General features: G+C 31.6%; 2 protein-coding genes across 2 annotated transcripts in view; both read left to right on the top strand.

Annotated features, from left to right (window-relative positions):
- The window catches only part of LOC130896701 (zinc finger protein 830), a 286,395-nt gene that overhangs the window by 77,113 nt on the left and 187,869 nt on the right, over nucleotides 1-21,413 (top strand). The gene's annotated exons all lie outside the window — the stretch shown is intronic.
- Nucleotides 1-21,413, top strand: part of LOC130896696 (tyrosine-protein kinase receptor torso) — a 60,922-nt gene that overhangs the window by 29,068 nt on the left and 10,441 nt on the right. The window contains exons 5-13 of the mRNA XM_057804958.1: nucleotides 2,113-2,183; nucleotides 2,273-2,447; nucleotides 4,818-4,993; nucleotides 5,234-5,512; nucleotides 6,717-6,918; nucleotides 15,591-15,783; nucleotides 18,925-19,063; nucleotides 19,814-20,166; nucleotides 20,477-20,715. Coding sequence (XP_057660941.1) covers nucleotides 2,113-2,183; nucleotides 2,273-2,447; nucleotides 4,818-4,993; nucleotides 5,234-5,512; nucleotides 6,717-6,918; nucleotides 15,591-15,783; nucleotides 18,925-19,063; nucleotides 19,814-20,166; nucleotides 20,477-20,657 — 1,769 coding nt within the window. The 3' untranslated portion in view covers nucleotides 20,658-20,715. The remainder of the gene's footprint in view (nucleotides 1-2,112; nucleotides 2,184-2,272; nucleotides 2,448-4,817; nucleotides 4,994-5,233; nucleotides 5,513-6,716; nucleotides 6,919-15,590; nucleotides 15,784-18,924; nucleotides 19,064-19,813; nucleotides 20,167-20,476; nucleotides 20,716-21,413) is intronic.

Raw genomic sequence — 21,413 nt, forward strand, 5'->3', positions numbered from 1 at the left:
GACTTTCAGATATTTGCGACAAAAAGGGTTTATTTTGCCAGCAATATCAACAGCAAAATCATGGGTTGCCAATTTCCGTTGCAAACCTGGAATCAATAAAAAAATTTTAATGCACAACATGAAGACAGATTTAATTGAAAGCCTTACCCTGCCAGTGAAGTTGGTATATTCTTTCACTTTTTTTATGGTAAATCAATACACAATCTTTTTTATGTCAACGTTTCAGTAGCGTTGATCCAGCTACTGTTATGAAGAATAATGTTGGTCCCTAGCTGACATTAATGAAAAAAATCGAAAACTAAAACATCAATAATATTATATATTATTATATATAATAAGATGGTTTAAGACTGATGCAAAAAATTGTAGTACATTTTTTAAGGTCCATTCACAGTAGATTATATTTTCGATAAAAGGTGAATATTGAAATATTTGTGTGGATTGTGATTTGATTTCCAATATTCAACAACAAAAAGAATAATGAATAACCAATAATAATCAACATTTTTATTTATAGTAAATAGTAAATGTGATTACTTGACCCAAGAATATCTAGAGGTCATCGCGAGTAGATTCTACATGTACTACATTTTTAGAATTTTACTGTCTTCTTAACGGAGATTCAGGTTGCTTAGTGGATTTTGTCAATTTCTTTCTGTGGTCAAAATTAAGAGCTACTTTGTATATATTTTCTTGATTAGAATTGAGAATTTGAAAAAGTTTTAAAATTACAATAAATTTACTTAATTTGTTGACCATTCTAATTTCCCACTAACAAAGATGTAGCTGTAAAATGCACAAGGGTTATATGCATGACCGTACTACTTGTAGTTTCTGATAATTTTTTTATTTACGTTTATTTATTTCAATTTATTCATAATGTACTTCATAACTTCACATTGTATTGAAAATACAAAATTTTAAGTCATCCTACTCTATTTATATTGAAATCCGTCTGTTTACAATTTAACTGAAAGTCAAAGCATTAGGTAATGCCATAAGATGTTTATTGTCCAACCGACCTCTGACCTGTTAGAACCTTCATGCTAAAAAATTATCATCTAGGTATCTTTAGAATTATAAGCAACAAATAGATTTAGTAAGTTCTGAATATCGACGTCGGCATTTCTTAAAGAAGAAACATATTGCACAATTGAAGAATTCTACAATGTCATTAGTTGAATTATTAGTACGATATTGTATTATGATACATTTAGTATATTTCATCTCGTTACGTTTAAAATATTAGTATAGTTAGAACTTTTCACAAGTTATTGTCTTTGATTTTATCAAATATATTAATACAGTACGAAAGGGGAACAAAATCAAAAATATTTTTCCCAGGAAGAAAGGGGAAAATTGATAAATCACATAAATCAACTGAAAGCTAAAAAAAAACACACAAAATAGCCAGGACTTATTTTTTCGCCTCTTCAAAATATGAATGTTTCAAAAATACATTCATGACCGAGGTTCTGAAATTGTAAATTCATATTATTTCAGTCATCAAAGGAAACTATATATATTTTATATACCTTTGTGCAACGATCCTTCTTTTTATCCCAAATTGAAGTGATTAACAGATTAATGAATACTTATTTCTTCCATTTGCTAGAACACATTACAAAAATTTTTTTATACATTGAAATTGGTGACAAATGATTAGTACTCAGATTAAGTTTATTTTCGGTACGAGATGAATACATGCTATAACATTATTAGAAACATGATATTTCAAAATACGCTCTATCTATCTATTGTAAAGATTCCTATCGAATAGGTAATTTGTGTCACTTTCGTAATAAGTAAAATCGGCAACAATGTACTGTCGGTTCGAATTTCGAAGATAAAGAAAACTTCACATTTAGTTGGGATCTTTCCAAAAAAATTTAATTGTTGAAAATAGTGCTGTTTATTTCAGATGGGACTAAGCTACGGCTCATTTTTATGAAAAACGAGTGTAAAAGTAACTAGATGGCGTGCAAAATTGCCTCAAATGGTTTTAACATTGCCACTGTTCTACTATCCTATTCTTTATAAGTTTATACAATGCTTCATATTTACTATTATTTCCAATAGTAGCCTCCTACAAAAATGTAGTTTTTTTTTCAGATCGTAGTTGCTTTTATAAATTAACTTATTTTTCGAATGGTGAGTGGAATAATGAATTGGACATAAGTGAGGTGAGATTGCAAAGTTTTATTTATCATTTGCAAATATCGTTAGTAATATACTTTATTTTAAGAAGAGACTATCATAGCACTTGTTGTAGCCTTTAATAAATGACGAATGGAATATAACAAATATACAATTTGGAACTTACTATACAATATCAATAACCGCTTATACATCTCCCGATGATTTTCCAGTTTTAGAAAGTCCAAAAAAGTGGATAAATATCACAACTCCTACTTGTTTGAATGTCTTCAATAAAATAGACGATTGCAGTAAGTACATTTTTATTTTTGTATTTGGCTAAATTTATAATAGCGAAATGTATTGGGCTTATTTACTCTAATCATACTAGCGTCAATTCTGCATCCTCCATATACCAGTAGTATTCCAACCGTCTGTCATATCTATACCACGGATACATCGTCTTATACAGGGTGTTTCTGTATACAGAAAGATCTCAATAAATGATTCATTTTCATATAGAAATACGAACCCTTACGAGGCCTAGTTGCTGAGATTATAGAGTGTTCAAAATTTTAAATCAAAATCAAAAATTTGCCATAAATCAGAGCGCCTTTAAATTTTTTTTTCAAAATTGGTGAACAATATGCTCCTTAATAAGGTAATATTTTGACATGAAAAAGCTTTGGAAAAATTCAACCAGTGACGCTCTGTCAGGATTAGCTAAAAAACTAATAACTGGCAAGCACGTAAGTTATTTACAAATTAATTGATTATTCATTTAATTTCAATTAATAATTAAGCATAAGTAGTTCAAAACAAATAAAAATTATTCATAATCTCAATTGTTCAAACTGTTGGTCGCTTACTTCACTAAATACACTTATTACACCGTTTTGTCACTGAAAAAGGTGTCTTTGGAAATAAATCTGTTCATTTTTCTGCAGAGACAAGAAATTACTTAAACAGGCGTTTTAGAGAAAAATGGATTGGTCGGGGTGGACCAAATTGCTGGCCTCCAAGATCACGTGACTTCTATCGATTTTTTTTATATGGGGCTATATGAAGTCCTTAGTGTACGAAACAATCTGAACATGATCTAATAGCTAGAATTCAAGCTACGGCAGAAATCATTTAATCCCATTAAGATTTATTTTCAAGACACGTTTTTCATTGACAAAATGGTGTAATAAGTATATTGAAGTAAGCGACCAACAGTTTGAACAATTGAGATTATGAATACTTTTTATTTGTTTTGAACTACTTATGCTTAATCATTAATCGAAATTAAATGAATAATTATTTAATTTGTAAACTACTTGCATGCTTGTAGACTTTTGTTTAGAGGCAAATTTCTACAACACCGTTCATTTTAGCTCCATAAAAGGTTATTAGTTGTTTAACTAAAAATAATCAGGCAATTTGGAACAAAATTAAAAAAGAATTTCCTCCAGTGGCGTAAAAAATTGGGAGATAAAGTTTTTTTATGTCAAAATATTACTTTATTAAGGAGCATATTGTTCACCAATTTTGAAAAAAAAAATTTAATGGCGCTCTGATTTATGGCAAATTTTTGATTTTGATTTAAAACTTTGAACCCTCTATATCTCAGCAACTAGGCCTCGTATGGGTTCGTTTTCCTCTATGAAAATGAATCATTTATTGAGATCTCTCTGTGGTAGTGCGTTGTCGGTCGAATATAGAAACACCCTGTATGACTGTGTTCAGCTAAAAGGCAAGTGACCAGTTGAATTTAGCGCCTGTTGAAGTAAAGAAGTTCTTTGGCAAAAGAGAAATAAATCCCATCTATGTATGTTTTTACTGTATCTCTTGAGCCTTAGAGAAGTTGTTATTCAAGTGACTGGGGAACAGAAAGAGCTGCATCCATCACTTACTAGTTGCCCTCCATTACATCCAGTAGGTATCAAGGGCATTTGTTGGTGGCGTAAGCCCTGTGATACTAAGATGCACGAAACTGAACTCTGTCCAGTTGCACTTTCAGATAATAAGCAACTCGTCAGTATAGGCCTGAATATACAGGCCAGACTTGTTTATATTAACTACGTGGTCAACGAGCATACATCACAACGTTGGAGACAAAACTCTATCCTGACCTTCATTGTCTCGACAACTTCGCTATTTAATTCCACGGACATAGTTCAGTGCCACGTTCATTATCAAAGAATGTTGCCAGAACAACCTTTCCACTAGGTAAGGCACCTTCCACCCTTCTCTTCAAATGGTTTAGAGCCAGGTCAATAGATTTGCCAGGCCGGTAATCATAGTGTTGAGCATGTAGTAATCTCTCGACCAAGACCGATCCTTTTTTATTGTTTTGAGTATGAAACTGATGTCGCTAATAGGACGGTCTTCCTCAAGAGACAGCGTGTGACTTTTTAGTGTTTCTTATAAGAGTAATTCCACCAGGGATTCTTGGCATTACAAGGTTTCCGTCTAATTGGACAGCTGCCCGGAGAGGCACCAGTAGTCACGTAGCTTTGTAACCCCTATAAAAAAACAACAAAAATTTAAGCTAGATCAAGACCGAAGAAGCGAGATTTTCCTAGTCTTTATTTTTCTATACTAAGCACTATCTGATATAAAATTATAGATTAGAAATATGTAGACATTTTTTGCTTTTGAACCGTGAAAATATATTTCTTGCTCATATTTTATTTCAGTTCCAGATATGCCACAGAATCTTGAAGTTAGAGAATATCTACTCCAGAACGTAAAAGATAAGATATGTTATAACGTTACTGTGCAGTGGGAAAAACCCCATTACGACCCATACTATTACACAGTCATAATAAAATTATGGGATATCAATACAACATTGTCATATAATATAACCGGTGTAAGTATTTCATTTAGATACTAATAAACACCAAAATATCACAACAAAAATTTATTTGAATATATTTTGACATCTTTTGGTCGTTCTCAAAATTTTTGCATTAACTTCTTAATATCTTGTGATCTTGCACCATGAAGGAACTTCTATCATCTGTTTGTTTATAATAATTTTTATTGAATTAATTTAACGTAGCATGAACTCAGAAACAGAAGTAAACGTAATTACCTATTTGTTTTCCAGAACAGCACATCATTTACGTTATCAGAAATTCAACTAACACCTAATTATGATGTCATAGTTATCGCTTTCTCCACTAGAGGTGCAAGTCCTCCAGCTGTGATTCACAAACAACGATCATCAAATTTTACTACAGAAGAATATGAAGGAGAAGATATTCCCAGTTCTTCTGAATCAATGGAAGTTATTTTAATTATAGGAAGTTCAATGATTTTGATTTGTTTAGCAGCATTGTTTGGACTGAAGATATATTTACCAATACGGCTAAAAAATCATAAAAGAGTTAAGTATATTAAGGTCCATGACAAAATTCGGTAATTTTCGTAATTTTCACAATGTTTAACCAAATAAATGCAGTAGTTTGAGAATTTGAATTTCGAGTTAAAAAATTATTCCAACATAAGTTTGTCTTGATATATGCCTATAACTGTAATAAATTTCCATTATGATATTTTTATCATAAGCTAATATAAAGGGTTTCACAAAGCTCGATTATATTTTCGCAAATATTGTAGCAAACATTGACTAATATAGTTTAAGCATTTCTTTTGTCTTGCATACTTATTTATCAAATTTATTAGGCCATTGTACAAATAAATTGTCGAAAAAAAATTAAGCATTAGGATATTTACACAATAAATAATACATATTTTTTACGATGATACTCACCCGTGTAAGTAAGACAAAAAATAATTTTTGTTCAATTGAGTATCAAATATTGTACGAGAGATCGTTGGGTTTTGTTTATTGATTGTAAAAGAAGATTTTTTGTTTTGTGGATGGCCTATTATCCTCTGCATGATTGGGCTTGGGATGTTTTCTTGGCTCGCTGAAGCCATGCATTGCTAGGTGAGAGTTAGAGTAGACAAAAACGAGGGTGCAGCATCCAGCTTGAAACTGAAGTTAAATTGATAGTAACTTGAACTAAATGCTGGATGTGGTAGGAGTGCAATACCACCAAGTTCTTCAATCTTAGTTGACGTAACTTTCGCAGTATGTGCTTTAGCATTGTATTGTAATAGAACCACCTTTCTGTTAAGTAAAATTGGATATATATATATATATATATATATATATATATATATATATATATATATATATATATATATATACTTCCGTAATAATAGCTGGACTATCTAGAATGATTTTGATGTTCGATGGAAAGGCAAAACTGTGTTTTGAATTATTCAAATTTAAAACAGTAGAAGTGTGTGTATATTTTAATAATATATGATACGAAGTCAGGTGTGCCTAGCACATCGGCTAGGAACAAATGACTAATGAATCGCAATTTAACAGATCGACAAAAAAGTCGATCAAGGGAACGTTCTTCCAAGTAGATATAATTGTATCTTCGTCGCGGTAGCAATCAGGAATGTTGGAATATTTATCCAGCATCATCAAGTATACTCTTAACAGTTGATTACTAGTTGGAGATTGATAAGCTAGAGAAGAAAGTTATTTTTCATTGTTTTATATTTTTTAGGAAACTAAAGAGAAATCTTCAATACACAATGATTTAACTGCAAACAAAATTAAACAAATAAAAATGGATAAATGGGAAATAGATACACAGAAGCTTGTGATTAAAGAGATTTTGGGTGGCGGTGCTTTTGGAGTGGTACGTAAAGCCTTGTACTATCGAGAAAAGAAAGAAGAAATCGCTGTTGCCATTAAAATGTTGAGAGGTAATATATTCTAGTGAAAAACTAACATATCTATAATAAAAAGGATCATCAATGATAAATGGTTTAACTTTTATATTACTCTTTATTATGATTGACAATCTTCCTTTTAGAATAAAACAATTTCTTTGAATCCATAAATAGGCAAACTGTTGTTGTAAGGAATCGAGCGGATCAGTGACGCAAGCCACAGTGCAATTAAACCGAGATTACATATCGCTGTTCCGGTAAAACAAAGGCGTAACTGTTAAAATTGAAATTTTACAGGAAAGACAAAAGTTTCCAAACTATTTCTTAAATTGTGCAACTATCAACCAACTAATATATGTTTTTCAATTAAATGTTTGTTAATAGCTTTAAATTAGTATCATGTTTCAGAAGCCTTATTTAAAAAAAAAAAAACAGTTTAAGCCAATTGAGTATTTTTTGTAATTGCGTCTTTATTTCTTTAGACTAAAAGTTACCAAAAGGCAATCATGACCAACCATATGGTGGGTTATCAAATCTCTAAATTAAAAATCAACTTAATAATGTTCAAAGAAATGCATTTCAATGCATACAATTTAGAGATAAAAGTGATAGTAAAAATAAAACAAACTTAATTATTATAAGAAATATATTCTATAGAAAAAGTGAAGTAGGTACAAACGTTATAAAAAATATTTAGGTCGTGATAAAAATCAAACACAAATGTGATCATAAAAATATTTATAAAATTGACGGATTATGTTACTTTCAACTAGACTTTTGAAATCCTTTTTCTTATTATCAGCTATTTCAATTTTATGCTTACAAGCGGGTCCTAAAATTACATCTTCAAATCACTCTGGTTGTTCGTAACTGGTTTTGTATGTTTCCAAGTCGTTTTCCTTTTCATTGTAGTAACCTTACTTCGCTAATTTAAAATTCGTCCCCATTGGTATTTTTTGATAAAGTTTTTTTGACATTTCTGATAAATAGTCATGAACGTGGATAGACACAGGTCTTTTTCCTCTTAAACATCTTTCAATGATACTGTGGGCTGAACTTTGTTTTGTGTATGACCTCTTACCAAAAATTTGTGCGTTATTTAATTTATTTCCTACTGCATACATACCAACGAGGTACCTGGAGAGGTATAATATTTAACTAATATAAAATGATATTTTATTAGTACTCACCTATTCTTTTGTTGCCTCCCACAATTGTCAGATTAGAATACCCCATCGATACCCGGGTAATGTTTGCTAGCCCTTGAAGATGTTTGAATATGCATGTACCTATACACCTCTATAGCCGAGGCTCTCATGCCAGAAATAGCAGAAAGTATAATCTTTTTCTATTTTTAAAATCTAAAAATTAGAAAAAAAAAGTAAAGAGAATTTTTCAAAACAAATGATCACTGCGACTTATAACAATTCAGAGACTTGTAGAAAAACCCATCCATTGGAATTGGTAGAACTACCTCATAAAAAGATACCCCAAATTAAAATATTTTTATTTATGCAAGTTTTGGGGAAAAAAGTTAAACATAATTAAGACACACGAAGAGGCTATTAAATAAAATTTGGAACTAATATTGACGCAAAATGCACTTAAGTCAAAGCCAAAACCTAAAATTCTGTAAAATATTGACACAAAATACTTTTATGATACTAAAACCTAGAAAGTTGGAGAAATATTAGCACAATGTACCTACACTTACGTTGTTTTTCCACAGAAGGTATACACTTACAACTTCACAGAAACCCACACAAACTACACTTGCGTCTTTGTAGCACTACATGTTCCTCTGAAAAGAATGTGTTTTAAGTACTTTTCTTCAATAAAGTTAAATTTCAAAAAAAATTACATGTGTCCTTGTTTCTTGGAACGGCGATATCATTTATAGATAGTCGTTAAGAATACTTCTAGATTCCCGAATAGAAATAAAACTACATTTGTGCATTCTTAGCTTTTCTAAAATAATAAATTGAAAAATAGATTGATAATTATTCAACCGTATAAATATATATTTCAATAAATTTAACATGAAAGATTTCTTGAATCTAGAATAATCCATTTTAAGCCAATGGGACCAGCCAATATATTGTTTCATTACAAGTTTAACGTGTTTATATTCCAGACAGAGTTATGCTACATTATGTAGTATGTATACGTATAAAAAAAACAAATAAAAATCATAAAAATCGTTAGGAGAAAATCACGAAACGATTTGAGAAAGAAGATTCATTCAAATCAACAACTAGAGGGAATATTTTTGGAAGTACTATTTGTTAGTTTTGGATTTAGGTCTTGAAGCCCACTGTTCACAAACATTCACAATTACACTGTTTGATGTGCGTTTCGATACCGAAATTCCTTACTGAGTATTACTTTGACGTTATCCACAATACGATCACTTGAAGCTGAAATTTGATTAGATCTTCCAAATTCATCCATAAATTTCTAAATCAATTGTTTTTCATTATCCAAAATATTACAATTACTCTTAGTACATGTACATACTTGTTCAAGTTCCTTCATAATAGGAAAAATCATTCATGGATTGTCGACGAAAAATATATGTACACATAAAAATATTTTTCTCTCTTCTGTAAATAAAGACGCTTCCTTTAACTAACTTTGAAGAAAATATAAAAAATTATAATTGCTAGAAGGAAGCTAAGAATCTGGCTCAGATTGTGCTGCTGAACTAAAAAGAACTTTCTATAATGGTTGTAAAAAATATGAGATCACTAATAACTTCATAAAAAAAGATATTGATTGAGTAATACAAGCGTTGCTACTTAGTTATGAGATAGAATAATATTTATAGTTGAATAAGACTTTTTTGTTTTTCAAAATATTCTCTATTAAGATCAGTACCCTTTTGCAAGCGTTTTTGATCGGTTATCAAATTATGCGGTATCCAACGCGAAAAGAACTTTTCAACAGCCAAATGTTCGTGCAAACTCGAATGTATGCAAGTGGAACTAATGCCAAAAGATGCCTCAATTTCACATAACGATCTAGTGATATCAGTTCACGTACAGCATCTATGTTTTGTGGAACAATAGTCATTTTGGACGACCTTCCCAAAATTCATCCTGTAGCAAAGCACGACCACGAATGAATTCGGAAAACCAGCGGAACACGGTGGCTCGATATGGTGCCTCATCATCAATAGTCGAAGCGAGATGATTGGCACACCGCTGTTGGTTTAATCCACGTCAAAAGTCATAGAACATCATGGCACGAAAATGTTCGCGGTTTAAATCCATTTTATTACCAAGATGAATGTTTCAAGTATCTGTAAACAACTCAAATAGCATTCGTATGACACATTCTGAATACGTTCAACATTAAAATTTTCAAACTTCATGACGGCTGTATCAGATTTGAAATATTCACATCAGTATTGCCATATTTCAAAACTCTCGTATAACCTCGTAGAATGCACATATACTTCTAAACTTTGTGTGCAGGGGCGTTGTCCTGCAAAAACAAAACTCCTTTGGATAGCTTTCTACGTCTCTTCTCTTTAATTTTCTCCTGTAGAGTTGTCAGTAATGTCGAATAGTAATCTCCAATTATTGTTCTACCCTTATCCAAAAAATAAATCATGATTATTCCATGGCAATCCCAAAAAACTGAAGCAAGAACTTTTCCAGTAGATTTTTGGACACGAAACTTCTTAGGTCTTGGAGAACCAGAGTGTCGCCATTTCATCGATTGTTGCTTTGTTTCTGGATCGTAGAAATGCCTCATCTATAGTAACAATTCGGTTTAAGAAGTCTACATCGTTTTCAAATCGAGCACAGATCGAACGCGATGTTTCTATCGATATTTTCGGGGACTGACACAGAAACTGGCCTTCCCGATCGGTCATCATCTTAAATGGAAAATTTACCTCTTTTGAAGCTTGCAGTCCAATTTTTCACAGTCGCAATCGAAGATAATTAATCACCAAGGGTATTAAGCATTTCTTCGTAAATCTGCTTACCTTTTAACCCTTTTAAATACAGGTACTTGATGATGGCTCGTTACTCTAATTTTTCGATTATAACAATTTCGGTGGACATCTTTTTTCTTTCAATTTTTATTGCGTAACTCTGTTTTACTTTTTTGACGTCAAACGTTACATTGACACTTCTAATAAGTTATTGTTCGTTGCTATGGTAACTAGAGGTGTGCAATTATCAATATTAATGTCCCGAGTGCATGTCAAATTGTCGATAATTTAATTTTCTCGAGTGCGCGAATGCGCACAAGAGGAAATTATGAGACAATTTGACATGCACGAGAGGGCATTTTGGCAGACTATTTCCTGAGAAAAATTTAATTTAAAATAAACTTAATTCTGTGTTTAAAATTTGTTATTCTTTAAATTATACCGTAGTTGACGATCATCATATTGGCATTGAATTGGTATCTACGGTAACTTATTGACAACAGTTTTGTTCGTGAAAAAATATTTCAAAATGAGTTTACATCCTAGACGAAAATTTGGCACTAGTGCAAATTATCGATAATTTGCACTAGTGCAGTATTATCGCTGAAATTTGATCGTTGCTAGGTAAACATAAAATATTACAGCTTTTTGGTTGGCTTAAATTTTTCGAAGGAAATAGTCAATATTAATGTCCCGAGTGCATGTCAAATTGTCGATAATTTAATTTTCTCGAGTGCGCGAATGCGCACGAGAGGAAATTATGAGACAATTTGACATGCACGAGAGGGCATTTTGGCAGACTATTTCCTGAGAAAAATTTAATTTAAAATAAACTTAATTCTGTGTTTAAAATTTGTTATTCTTTAAATTATAATAAGAAGTGGTGGAAGCAGCATAGAAACACCATCGTCGGCCTCCAGTAAAGTTGTATATTCTAATTGCATTTTCAATAATTGTTCCTTTTCTTAAAATATAAAATTAAAACCAAATGATGTTTATTAATCCTAGACGAAAATTTGGCACTAGTGCAAATTATCGATAATTTGCACTAGTGCAGTATTATCGCTGAAATTTGATCGTTGCTAGGTAAACATAAAATATTACAGCTTTTTGGTTGGCTTAAATTTTTCGAAGGAAATAGTCAAAAAAATATAAATGATTATATAAAATAATCAATAATAATGGATTTATCGAAAATAATCAATCAATCAATTATTCGAAAATCGGAAATAAAGCTTCAAAAGAACGATTGTGGTTTGATTCCTACAAAAAACAAGATAAAGAGCGAGTGTACCATTAAGAACATACAGAAGACATTATGGTTTGATTCCCAATTAAAACAAACCAAATAATGAACCTACAGAAGATATTTGGAACTAAGATTCTGATATTGAATTATGTTGAAATAATTATTCAGAAAATAAATTTTTTACTCGTTAAATTGATTATTATATTATTTGATTATTTTAACAATTGTACGAAAAATAGTGTGTATGCCATAGCCGCGAAACTTTTTAACGACTTCGGCCGCAAGCGGATAACTGTTCTTTCGGTATTTCGCGGCCTAAGCATACAAATAACTATTTCAGTCTTTTACTTTGTAATAAAGCCACTTAAAAAATCTCTTTTAAATTCGATTAAACTATACCAAAACCATTATGCATTTTTGAGAAAATTTTGAAAATAGGCAAGAAACATTGTATTTTATAAAACCAATTCTCACAGGATGTTGTCCACAAGCTCCACCTTACACAACAATCTCTTTTGTATATTATTAATTAAAAGTGATAATTTGTCACTAGCTCTTAATGGGCTTGTTTCAAAATAAACTCTTATTCGATTCTGTCGATACTACTGAGATTTTGTCTACATCAGTAGTTTGGAGGATCACGATATTGCTTGACGGCAAAAGATCTTCCATTTCCTCTTTACAACTCAACATTCTAAAAACAAAAGCATTTATAAGTGATTTTATTTTATACCGGCTTATACCTGATTTATTATCCATAATTAGTTAAAGTAGCTCGTATATCAAATAATATCGCTATATCGTTTATACGCAGAATTATTTGTTGGCCCCAATTTTGCCTTCTCCTTTTTAATGTAAGTATTCTTTGTTTTTATGCTCAACAATTATTTTTTAATTTTACCTCAGTTATAAATAATTTATTGCCGAAAAAATCAAAATTATCCTTTATTTTTGTTTTCCTTCCTCTGAGTGATTTTGCTCAAAATCAATCTGAACTGACCATTTGTGCAAAATTTCCAATGGATTGTTCAACTAACTGCAAAAGTGTCTGTTTCGGTTGTCGGCCGACACTTTTTCGGTAAATGCTTAGAGCGTAACAAGCGATGAGGAACTTCGTTCCAAAAAACGCACATATATAATATCCTTGTACCATTAATACAATAATAAGATGAGTAGTTTGTACTATGAAAGAATATTTACCTTGATGTATCATCACTTATTTCAGTACTCGCAGATTTATCTGTTCGATCAATATTTTGCATCTCAGCGTAAAGAAGTGGATGCTTTGCCTTCAAGTGATTCCTTAAATTGGTAGTGTTACCACATGACTTAATGTTTTTTTTACATTTTCAACAAACTGAGGTGTCTCCAGTTCCAGATTTATATATATATTTATTTGAAGTAATGCCAAAGTGAGCTTCTTCCTCTATTTTCTTCCATATTCCTAAAAAAAGCATAATTCAGACAAAAAATGCTGCATCTGCACCTCATTCACATTATTTTTATTACCGACTGCAAGAATAAACTTTAAACTAGCCGCCCTCAAAAAAGCATTATAATACCCAATTGCCGAACTCTGTATAATAAAATATTATAGTAAATGTAATTAATTTGTTAAAAAAATAGGTGACTTACAAAAATTTTCAGTAAAACTGTTTTTTTAAATGATCATCTGTAACAAAAACTAGAAAGTAATTGGCATACAAACCTGGATCCTCTTCAATGGAATTAGTAATAATCATAATCATAAAAATTAGCAATAGTCATAATCATAATAACAAATTAGTAATTTGGTTATGCTTAGAAACTTACCTTAATTTTTTCTTTGCACACTTTAAACAATCAATCGGAAAGCACAGTGATAGGATAGATCGAATTAAAAAAACAAACGTTATGTGAAATATCAAAACTCTTTTATGATGTACACTGCCAAAAGTGCCAAAGCGTCATATCACAACGGTTCTAATAAAGCAAATGATCTAATATTTTCTGTCCTGTGATCCACAAAAAAATGCATCAGCAAAACTATCCGGCACTAGGTCGCAAAGGTTTCAACTTTCGCCGACACCTATATTAAATAAAATAAAAAACTTAGAAAGACGCGGGCCGCTTGACACTATCTAACATCAAAGAAAATAATGATATTTTATATTTTTTTAAGGTAAATGCCATTTGTAAAGAGGTTTTTAAGAATAATTTTTGTACCTAGTTAACTAAATAAGTTTAAATGTTATATACCTAATTATCAATATGTAGGTATTTGTATTTTGTTAAAGCGATTAATTAAAAGGGTGTGTGCTCTTACTCAATTTTATGTAATTGATTAATATAATCAATAATTGTGATCTATTTAATACAATGTGGGCCAAAGAGATCGAAAACTCAAAACAAATATTTCTTGATTACGGAAGCAATAAAGTTGAAAAATAACATTGTGATTTGATTCCCACCAAAATAAAACTAAACAATAGAAATATTTCTTATTATTCATATCTCAGAGAGAGGATTTTATTCTTAATAGGTAAATTTTGGAATTTTGGATCCAGTATACCTACAGAACAGAGTGTTGAGTTACAGGTTACAGGACCACAAAAAAGTACAAAAGTGTGGAAATTATGAAAAAGAATCAATCTTCGATAAATTGACTATTTTCCAATAATCGAGTATTTTCGATTAACGGATTATTTCCGAATATTCCATTTTTCGATAATCGATATTTTTACATTTTCCGATTAACCGATTATTTCCGAATATTCGATTTTTTCGATAATCGATATTTTTACATTTTCCGATTAATCGATAGTTTTCGATTATTCGATTATTTTCGATTAATGGATTACCGTTTATTTTTATAATATATATCGATTAATAGATCACCCGATTAATCGATTATTTTTCGATTAATCGATTATTTTGCCCACTCCTAATGGTAACGCAATATTTTGTTTATGCATAGAACTGGTCTAGGCTAATTAGATATCAATACATCCTCGTATGTTAACAAACTTAATTGTATATATTTTTTTAAAAAGCGGGAGTAACTCTCTGTTCGAAGAGGTGTGTTGCATTCAAGAGAGAACATTTTTTTTATCCTTGGCTGGTCTGCCTTATGAAATTAGTTTTTCTCAATGTAATTGAAATGATAATACTGTAACGTCTCCAGATTGCAGTTGTTTTTTGGGAACTTTAATTGGCTTTAATTTTGTTCTTCACTCTGCTACCGGAAGATTTGAATATTAGAATCACAAAACTATGTTTCTTCAGTAATTTCATAAAGACTAGAAATCGCTTTTTTCCTTATTCGCAGCTATAAAATTTTTGAATCTTTGAAGCACCCATTTTACAATAACATTACACGTACCTACTCAATTTGTTATAAGTACATCATGGATCCGTATTCATGTGAGATGTTTACGCTATTTACTATCTTAAAATGGATTATTGTGAAAATGATACCATTGTCCGAATAAGCCATATTTTTTTGTGAATTACTTGAAATTTTTTTGTTGTTAGAAAATCCAACTTCAGAAGAAATCGAACAGTTCCATCATGAGATTCAGTTAATGAAGTCTGTTCCTGATCATCCTCATTTGGTTTCATTAGTTGGTTGTGTTACACAAGACCAGCTCTTACTAGTTGTCGAATATTGTGCAAAAGGAGATCTGCAAAGTTATTTACGGGTGGCATCGGATAAGATTTTGAAAGCGTAAGTACAATTTGCTAATTGTAAGCTAGGAATATGAGCTTTAATTAATAAGTAATTACACCCAATAGGGCGTTGACTTTTGTAAATTATTATGAATTACATTTTTGAGAGAGGCACAGTTAATATTAATAGGTGTATGTTATTTCTCTATTCAAATTAAAAATGTGGGCTGTAATTGAAAATTCCACCATTCGCTATTTGTAAATTGGGTTTCGCTGGCGAATAGAAATTTATCGACAAGAAAACTGTTTACCCAAGCATTATGGCTAACGCACTCATCGCTAATGTGTCTTTTGAAAAGCTTGGTTATCACAGACTTTGTGTAAGATGGCTGCGAAAATTATTTAATATTAATCAACTTTTTCAGTTTTTCACATATTTTTCTTCTCCTTTTCAAAGCCGATATGTTCCTCTCTTTGTCCACCAAGTATTTTGATGATCAACTTTCATAACTTCGCTATGTTTTGCAAACAATCAAATTCTGTCTTTGTTGGTTCGAGATTTAAAGTAAATATCAGTATTTGAGCAATGTTAACAATATATCGAAACGACGCAAAAAACCTCAAAAAGATAATAATACTGCAAGAATGAACAACGAAAACGAAAGTGAAAAAAGAGATATAATTATGAAATTTATATGTATACAAGACATTCGCCATAAAGGTGTTCATTATATAAATGCACAGGCAGGCCTTTCAAGCTCATAGTCTCTTATCTATGGTCTTGGCTATCATTGTATACAAGTTCTGGCTATTAAATAACGAGACTGGTTACGAAAAAGAGTTTTATTATTTTACATTCGAATGCTCCCCTTCAATATACTCCCCTCCTCTCGCCAAACACCTTTCCATACGTTTTTTCTATTGATCGAAGCAGTGCTGGAAGTCTTCTTTGGTGAGTGCCTTTAGGAGATCTGCCGTTTTTTGCTTTACCGCTTCCAGATTCAAATCGGTTCCCTTTCAAAGCAGATCTTTTTCTAACTTTTCTAACATTTCAAGGAAATCTGAGCAGACCCGTTGACTCAAGAGCTTTTGGTCAGGAGTCAGATTTTTGTTTTCAACTTCGCACAAACTTCGTCCAACCGTTGCTTTATCGGTGTTTACAGCCTCGGCAATCATCCGAATGCTCATTCGACGATCTGCACGCACAATTTGGTTGATTTCGGTCACTGTTTCCGGAGTTGAAACAGTCACAGGTCGACCTCGGCGCTGGTCATCTTCAGTGCTCTCTCGGCTCTCACTAAAGCGCTTACACTACTCAAAAACACGCGAACGAGAATTGTCCCCATAGGCCTCTTGCAACAATTTATAGCACTCAGTCGGAGTTTTTTTTCAATTTAACGAGAAACTTGAGATTGATACGTTGCTCCTGTTTTTCGTTACACATTGTATTCGGCACGAGAAGAAAACAAGCTCGTTTCAAACCGTTAACCGCTACTGTACAAATACTATAATAGTGACGGAAACATATTTTGGGATGTGTTATAGACAAGATATCTAGATACTCAACGCACTACTCGTTTTTTACCCCACCCGTCTAAGGCGCCCTCTAGGCGCGCAGTATCGTTATTTAATAGCCAGACCTCGTACACTATGTACAGTAGGACGTTTCCTATGTAGTTTCTGCTTGAATGGTGAATTTTCCTCCACCGTATTTTATATTTATATTTCATTTTCTCTAGAGGATTTTTCGATTTATCTTTGATCTGAGATTTCCTCTTCTAATGGTAGAATTTATTTACTTCTATGCCCATGTTGAATTACTTATTTACATTCCCTTTAATTGATATTTCTGTGAAATTCGCTATCCATTTTGTTATAAATTTTCTTTTGTCAATTATTATATCTCATTTTTGTTTGAATAAATATAATCTCCAGCCCAGCTTTACCTTGTGATACTTTATTATTCTATAGAAGTACTCCATTTCTTTATTTAAAAAACTTATTTTTCTGTCCTCCTCTCCTATCCTGTATTATGTTTAATACGACCACAATAAGAGTCAATAACGTTTGGTTTTTTCAAAATGGAGGAATATTTTTTCCATAAATAAATCAGATGTAAGATTAGATAATATAAGATATAATTTGTACTCGAGGCTTTTATGATCTCTTTATAAATGGTTTTCCCTACAACTCATGTGTTTGTGTCATTTTCAGTGTCGTATAAATATCGAATATAATAATTATTATAGTCAGTTGTTAAATTATAATTAAACTAAATAGTGAAAGAACATAAAAAATCGTGATATTTCTAAAATAAAAATAAACTACGATAATAAATATGATTTATTGGTTTAATTGATTCTAATTCTCAATAATTTCACTACTGAAAGAAATATTGGCAACGTAATGGGCTACACCGATAATGCTTTGATTGTCACCCGTGGAATCTTTTGCGACACTCTATTACAAATCACCTAAATTAATAGAGTACTAGAAAGAATACTGAAATCTACAAGTGGGATGTGAACTGCAACTTAACTCTAAATAATGCTGTTGGAGTACAGCAAGGAGTCAAAATATCTAGGAGTCATTCTGGGCAGCAAATTCTCTAGGTAGTGATTCTGACATGATGTGGATATTCGAGGTCATCTTCAAACTCAGACTTTCTCAAACTTGATCTTTTCTGATCTGGGAGGAAAGGACTATAAAAGCAATGGCTATAGTAGCGCTACAAAAACTTGTAGATCTGGAGTTGAAGGGTTTCTCCTGAACGTTAGGCCTTGGTAGATTAGCATCAGCCGGCAGGCTGCTAAGGCACACTATCCTCCCTAACAGGTTCCAGCAGTTATAACTACTTGACAGAAAATTTCACGTCAAACTTTTCATCAGGATAAAATGGGGCCAAAAATAGGTTAGTATAAGTAAAAAGTAGAAAAGTATATTCACAAGGCTCACGAAAGTGAAGTATGCGGCACAGTCAGGAGAAACAAATTATAATAACTCCTATACTCCATGGTCTGAGGATGATTAAGGGGACTGCAAAAGGATTATCCAGACAAATAAGACCAATAAGGCCACCCCATTCTAACACTAATAGTAATAATAATCAGGATCTGGTAGGCACCTTACAACAAAGAATTTTCTTTATTTTCTTCAACTAGCAAACTTTACTAATATGGCTCACGGAATATCGTTTCAGTAATCTACTCGCCCAAGGAGATGATTATGTGGAGAGGTCAGTGTTCAATAAAATGTACGAATTTGATCAACTAAACCTTAACGACATTCCAGAAACCAAGGATCTTATTTCATTTGCCAGACAAGTTTCTTTAGGAATGGTAAGTTAAGATACGATTTGTAGGCTTCGTTACCATATGTAATGTTTATTAGTGAACAAAAGTCATATCATTCAATCGAATTAGATGATAGATACTTGAAACAAATTTACAACTTGACTATTTTAGCTCGATTACCAAAATCTATTGTATTTGCCAAGTTAGATACACTTCATAGTTCCGTAATATCAAGTTACGAAATTTTAATTTTGAATAAAATTCTTCGATTCAATGATCTCTTACCATACGTTTCTTCGGACCTAGTTAACATTTTCCGAATTTAAATTGATTTTCGCATGTCATGTTCCTATTCTAAAACCAAAACCTTTAGAATTTTACCATACTTCCTTTTAATTGCGAGGATATAATGCTCACTCTCACTTCTCATAGCCAATGAAATTCGAAGCAATTCTCAAGCTTCAAACCATACAGAAATAAAACTCGACGATCGATATGAATTCAACAGTTGAAAATCAATAATGGGAAAACAATAAATTTCAAAATATAAACCATATCGACATAGAAAAAGAAGACATCCATTACAAATATAATAAAGAAAATACATTCAATTTAGAAAATATTCTGATGGATTTCACCCACACAAGTAATTCTTGAGAATTTGCTAAAAAATATGACACCTTTTGTTAGTTGTTAATTATGATATTTCAGATTCTGACAAGTTTTGAACTAAAAACACATTGTTATTACTTGATTTATTTTCAATAACTGTTAAACCTTTATTCTCGTTCTTAGGAATATCTATCATCTTTAAAAATGATTCATCGTGACTTGGCAGCAAGAAATGTTTTGATAACTGCAAATAATATTGCCAAAATATCAGATTTTGGTTTGAGTCGTGATGTTTACTATAATAACATGTATTGTAAATCGACCGGTGGAAAACTTCCGATTCGTTGGATGGCTTTGGAATCTATGACCCATCAGATATACACAACTCAAAGCGACGTTTGGTCTTTTGGAATACTTTTATGGGAGATTATAACTATGGGTGGTACTCCTTATCCGGGAATACCCACGCATGATATTATGGACATGTTAAAAGTTGGCTACAGAATGAAAAAACCTGACAATTGCAGAGATGAATTGTAAGTGGTTAATAATATTTATGAATTGAATTAATTTTTTATCAGATATAGAAGAATAAGTACACTAGAAGAACCAGCTTAAATTCCCAACATGTAAAAGAACTCTTAAAACGGATATTTTCATCCGTTTTCATAATTTGAAATAGAAGATTTAGGCATTTCCTTGTTCCTTACGAATGTGTTGTAAAATTTTGGGAGCCAGGGGATTGTCATTTATCTTCGGTTTATAGCTCTCATGAATATATATATATATATATATATATATATATATATATATATATATATATATATGTACATTTTTTTATTTCAGATATTATCTAATGTGTAAATGTTGGGATGAACAACCCAGCAGTCGTCCATCGTTTACAGAGCTCAGAAAATCGCTTGATGAACTACTAGTTTTACATTCAAATTATGTGAATTTAGATAAACGAAGCATTTATAAAGAAAAAGAGGTTATAGTTGAGAACATAAAACCGCTAAAGAGGTAGAATTAACTGTTTATGCTCTGGAGCGATACAGTATTACACTTTTTAATTTAAACATAGAGTAAGTAATAATCAATAAAGAACGCATAATAATCCACTCTTCATTTATTACAATTCCATTAAAAGTTCCAGCATCGTATGTACTCTTTTTTACAATACACGAACGCGAGTATCTACACTACACTACCGGTCAAAAGTTTTTCCCACCCTAAAGTTTGCATGATACACGCTTAAGATTTTTTATCCAACGATGTAATCCTTTTTGCTTTTATTAATTCGATGTACAATTTTGGCATTCCTCATTACATTTTCGACAAACAATCGTCGTTTATCTAGTTACACTCGTTTTTAAGAATATGTGAAGTAAAAGTAGGACACTGCTTTTACTTCCCTGCTTAGTTTGTGCCACAACTCAATCAGGTTGAGGTCAGGCGATTGTGAGGGCCAAATCATTACTTTCAGTACATTTTTCCTTTTCAATTATTTTAAATACTCTTTGCACAGTTTAAGGAATGCCTCAAATCATTATGATGGAAGATAAATTATCTGCCGATGAGGCGCTTTGCATAGCATATATTTTCCTTTAATATTTTTTTGGCATTCTTTCTCCAAAACCCTTCAATTTTTGCCAGGTCTCCAGTCACCCTTCTACGGGATTACCCAAGGATCTAGCATAAGGTGACCAGATTTTTAGATGGGCAAAGTGGGACAACTCAGAAGGAGGGGAGAGTATCAACAATTTTATTTTTAACATAAATA

The sequence above is a fragment of the Diorhabda carinulata genome, chromosome 7 (genome assembly GCF_026250575.1).
Source record: "Diorhabda carinulata isolate Delta chromosome 7, icDioCari1.1, whole genome shotgun sequence".
NCBI classification, from domain to species: Eukaryota; Metazoa; Arthropoda; class Insecta; order Coleoptera; family Chrysomelidae; genus Diorhabda; species Diorhabda carinulata.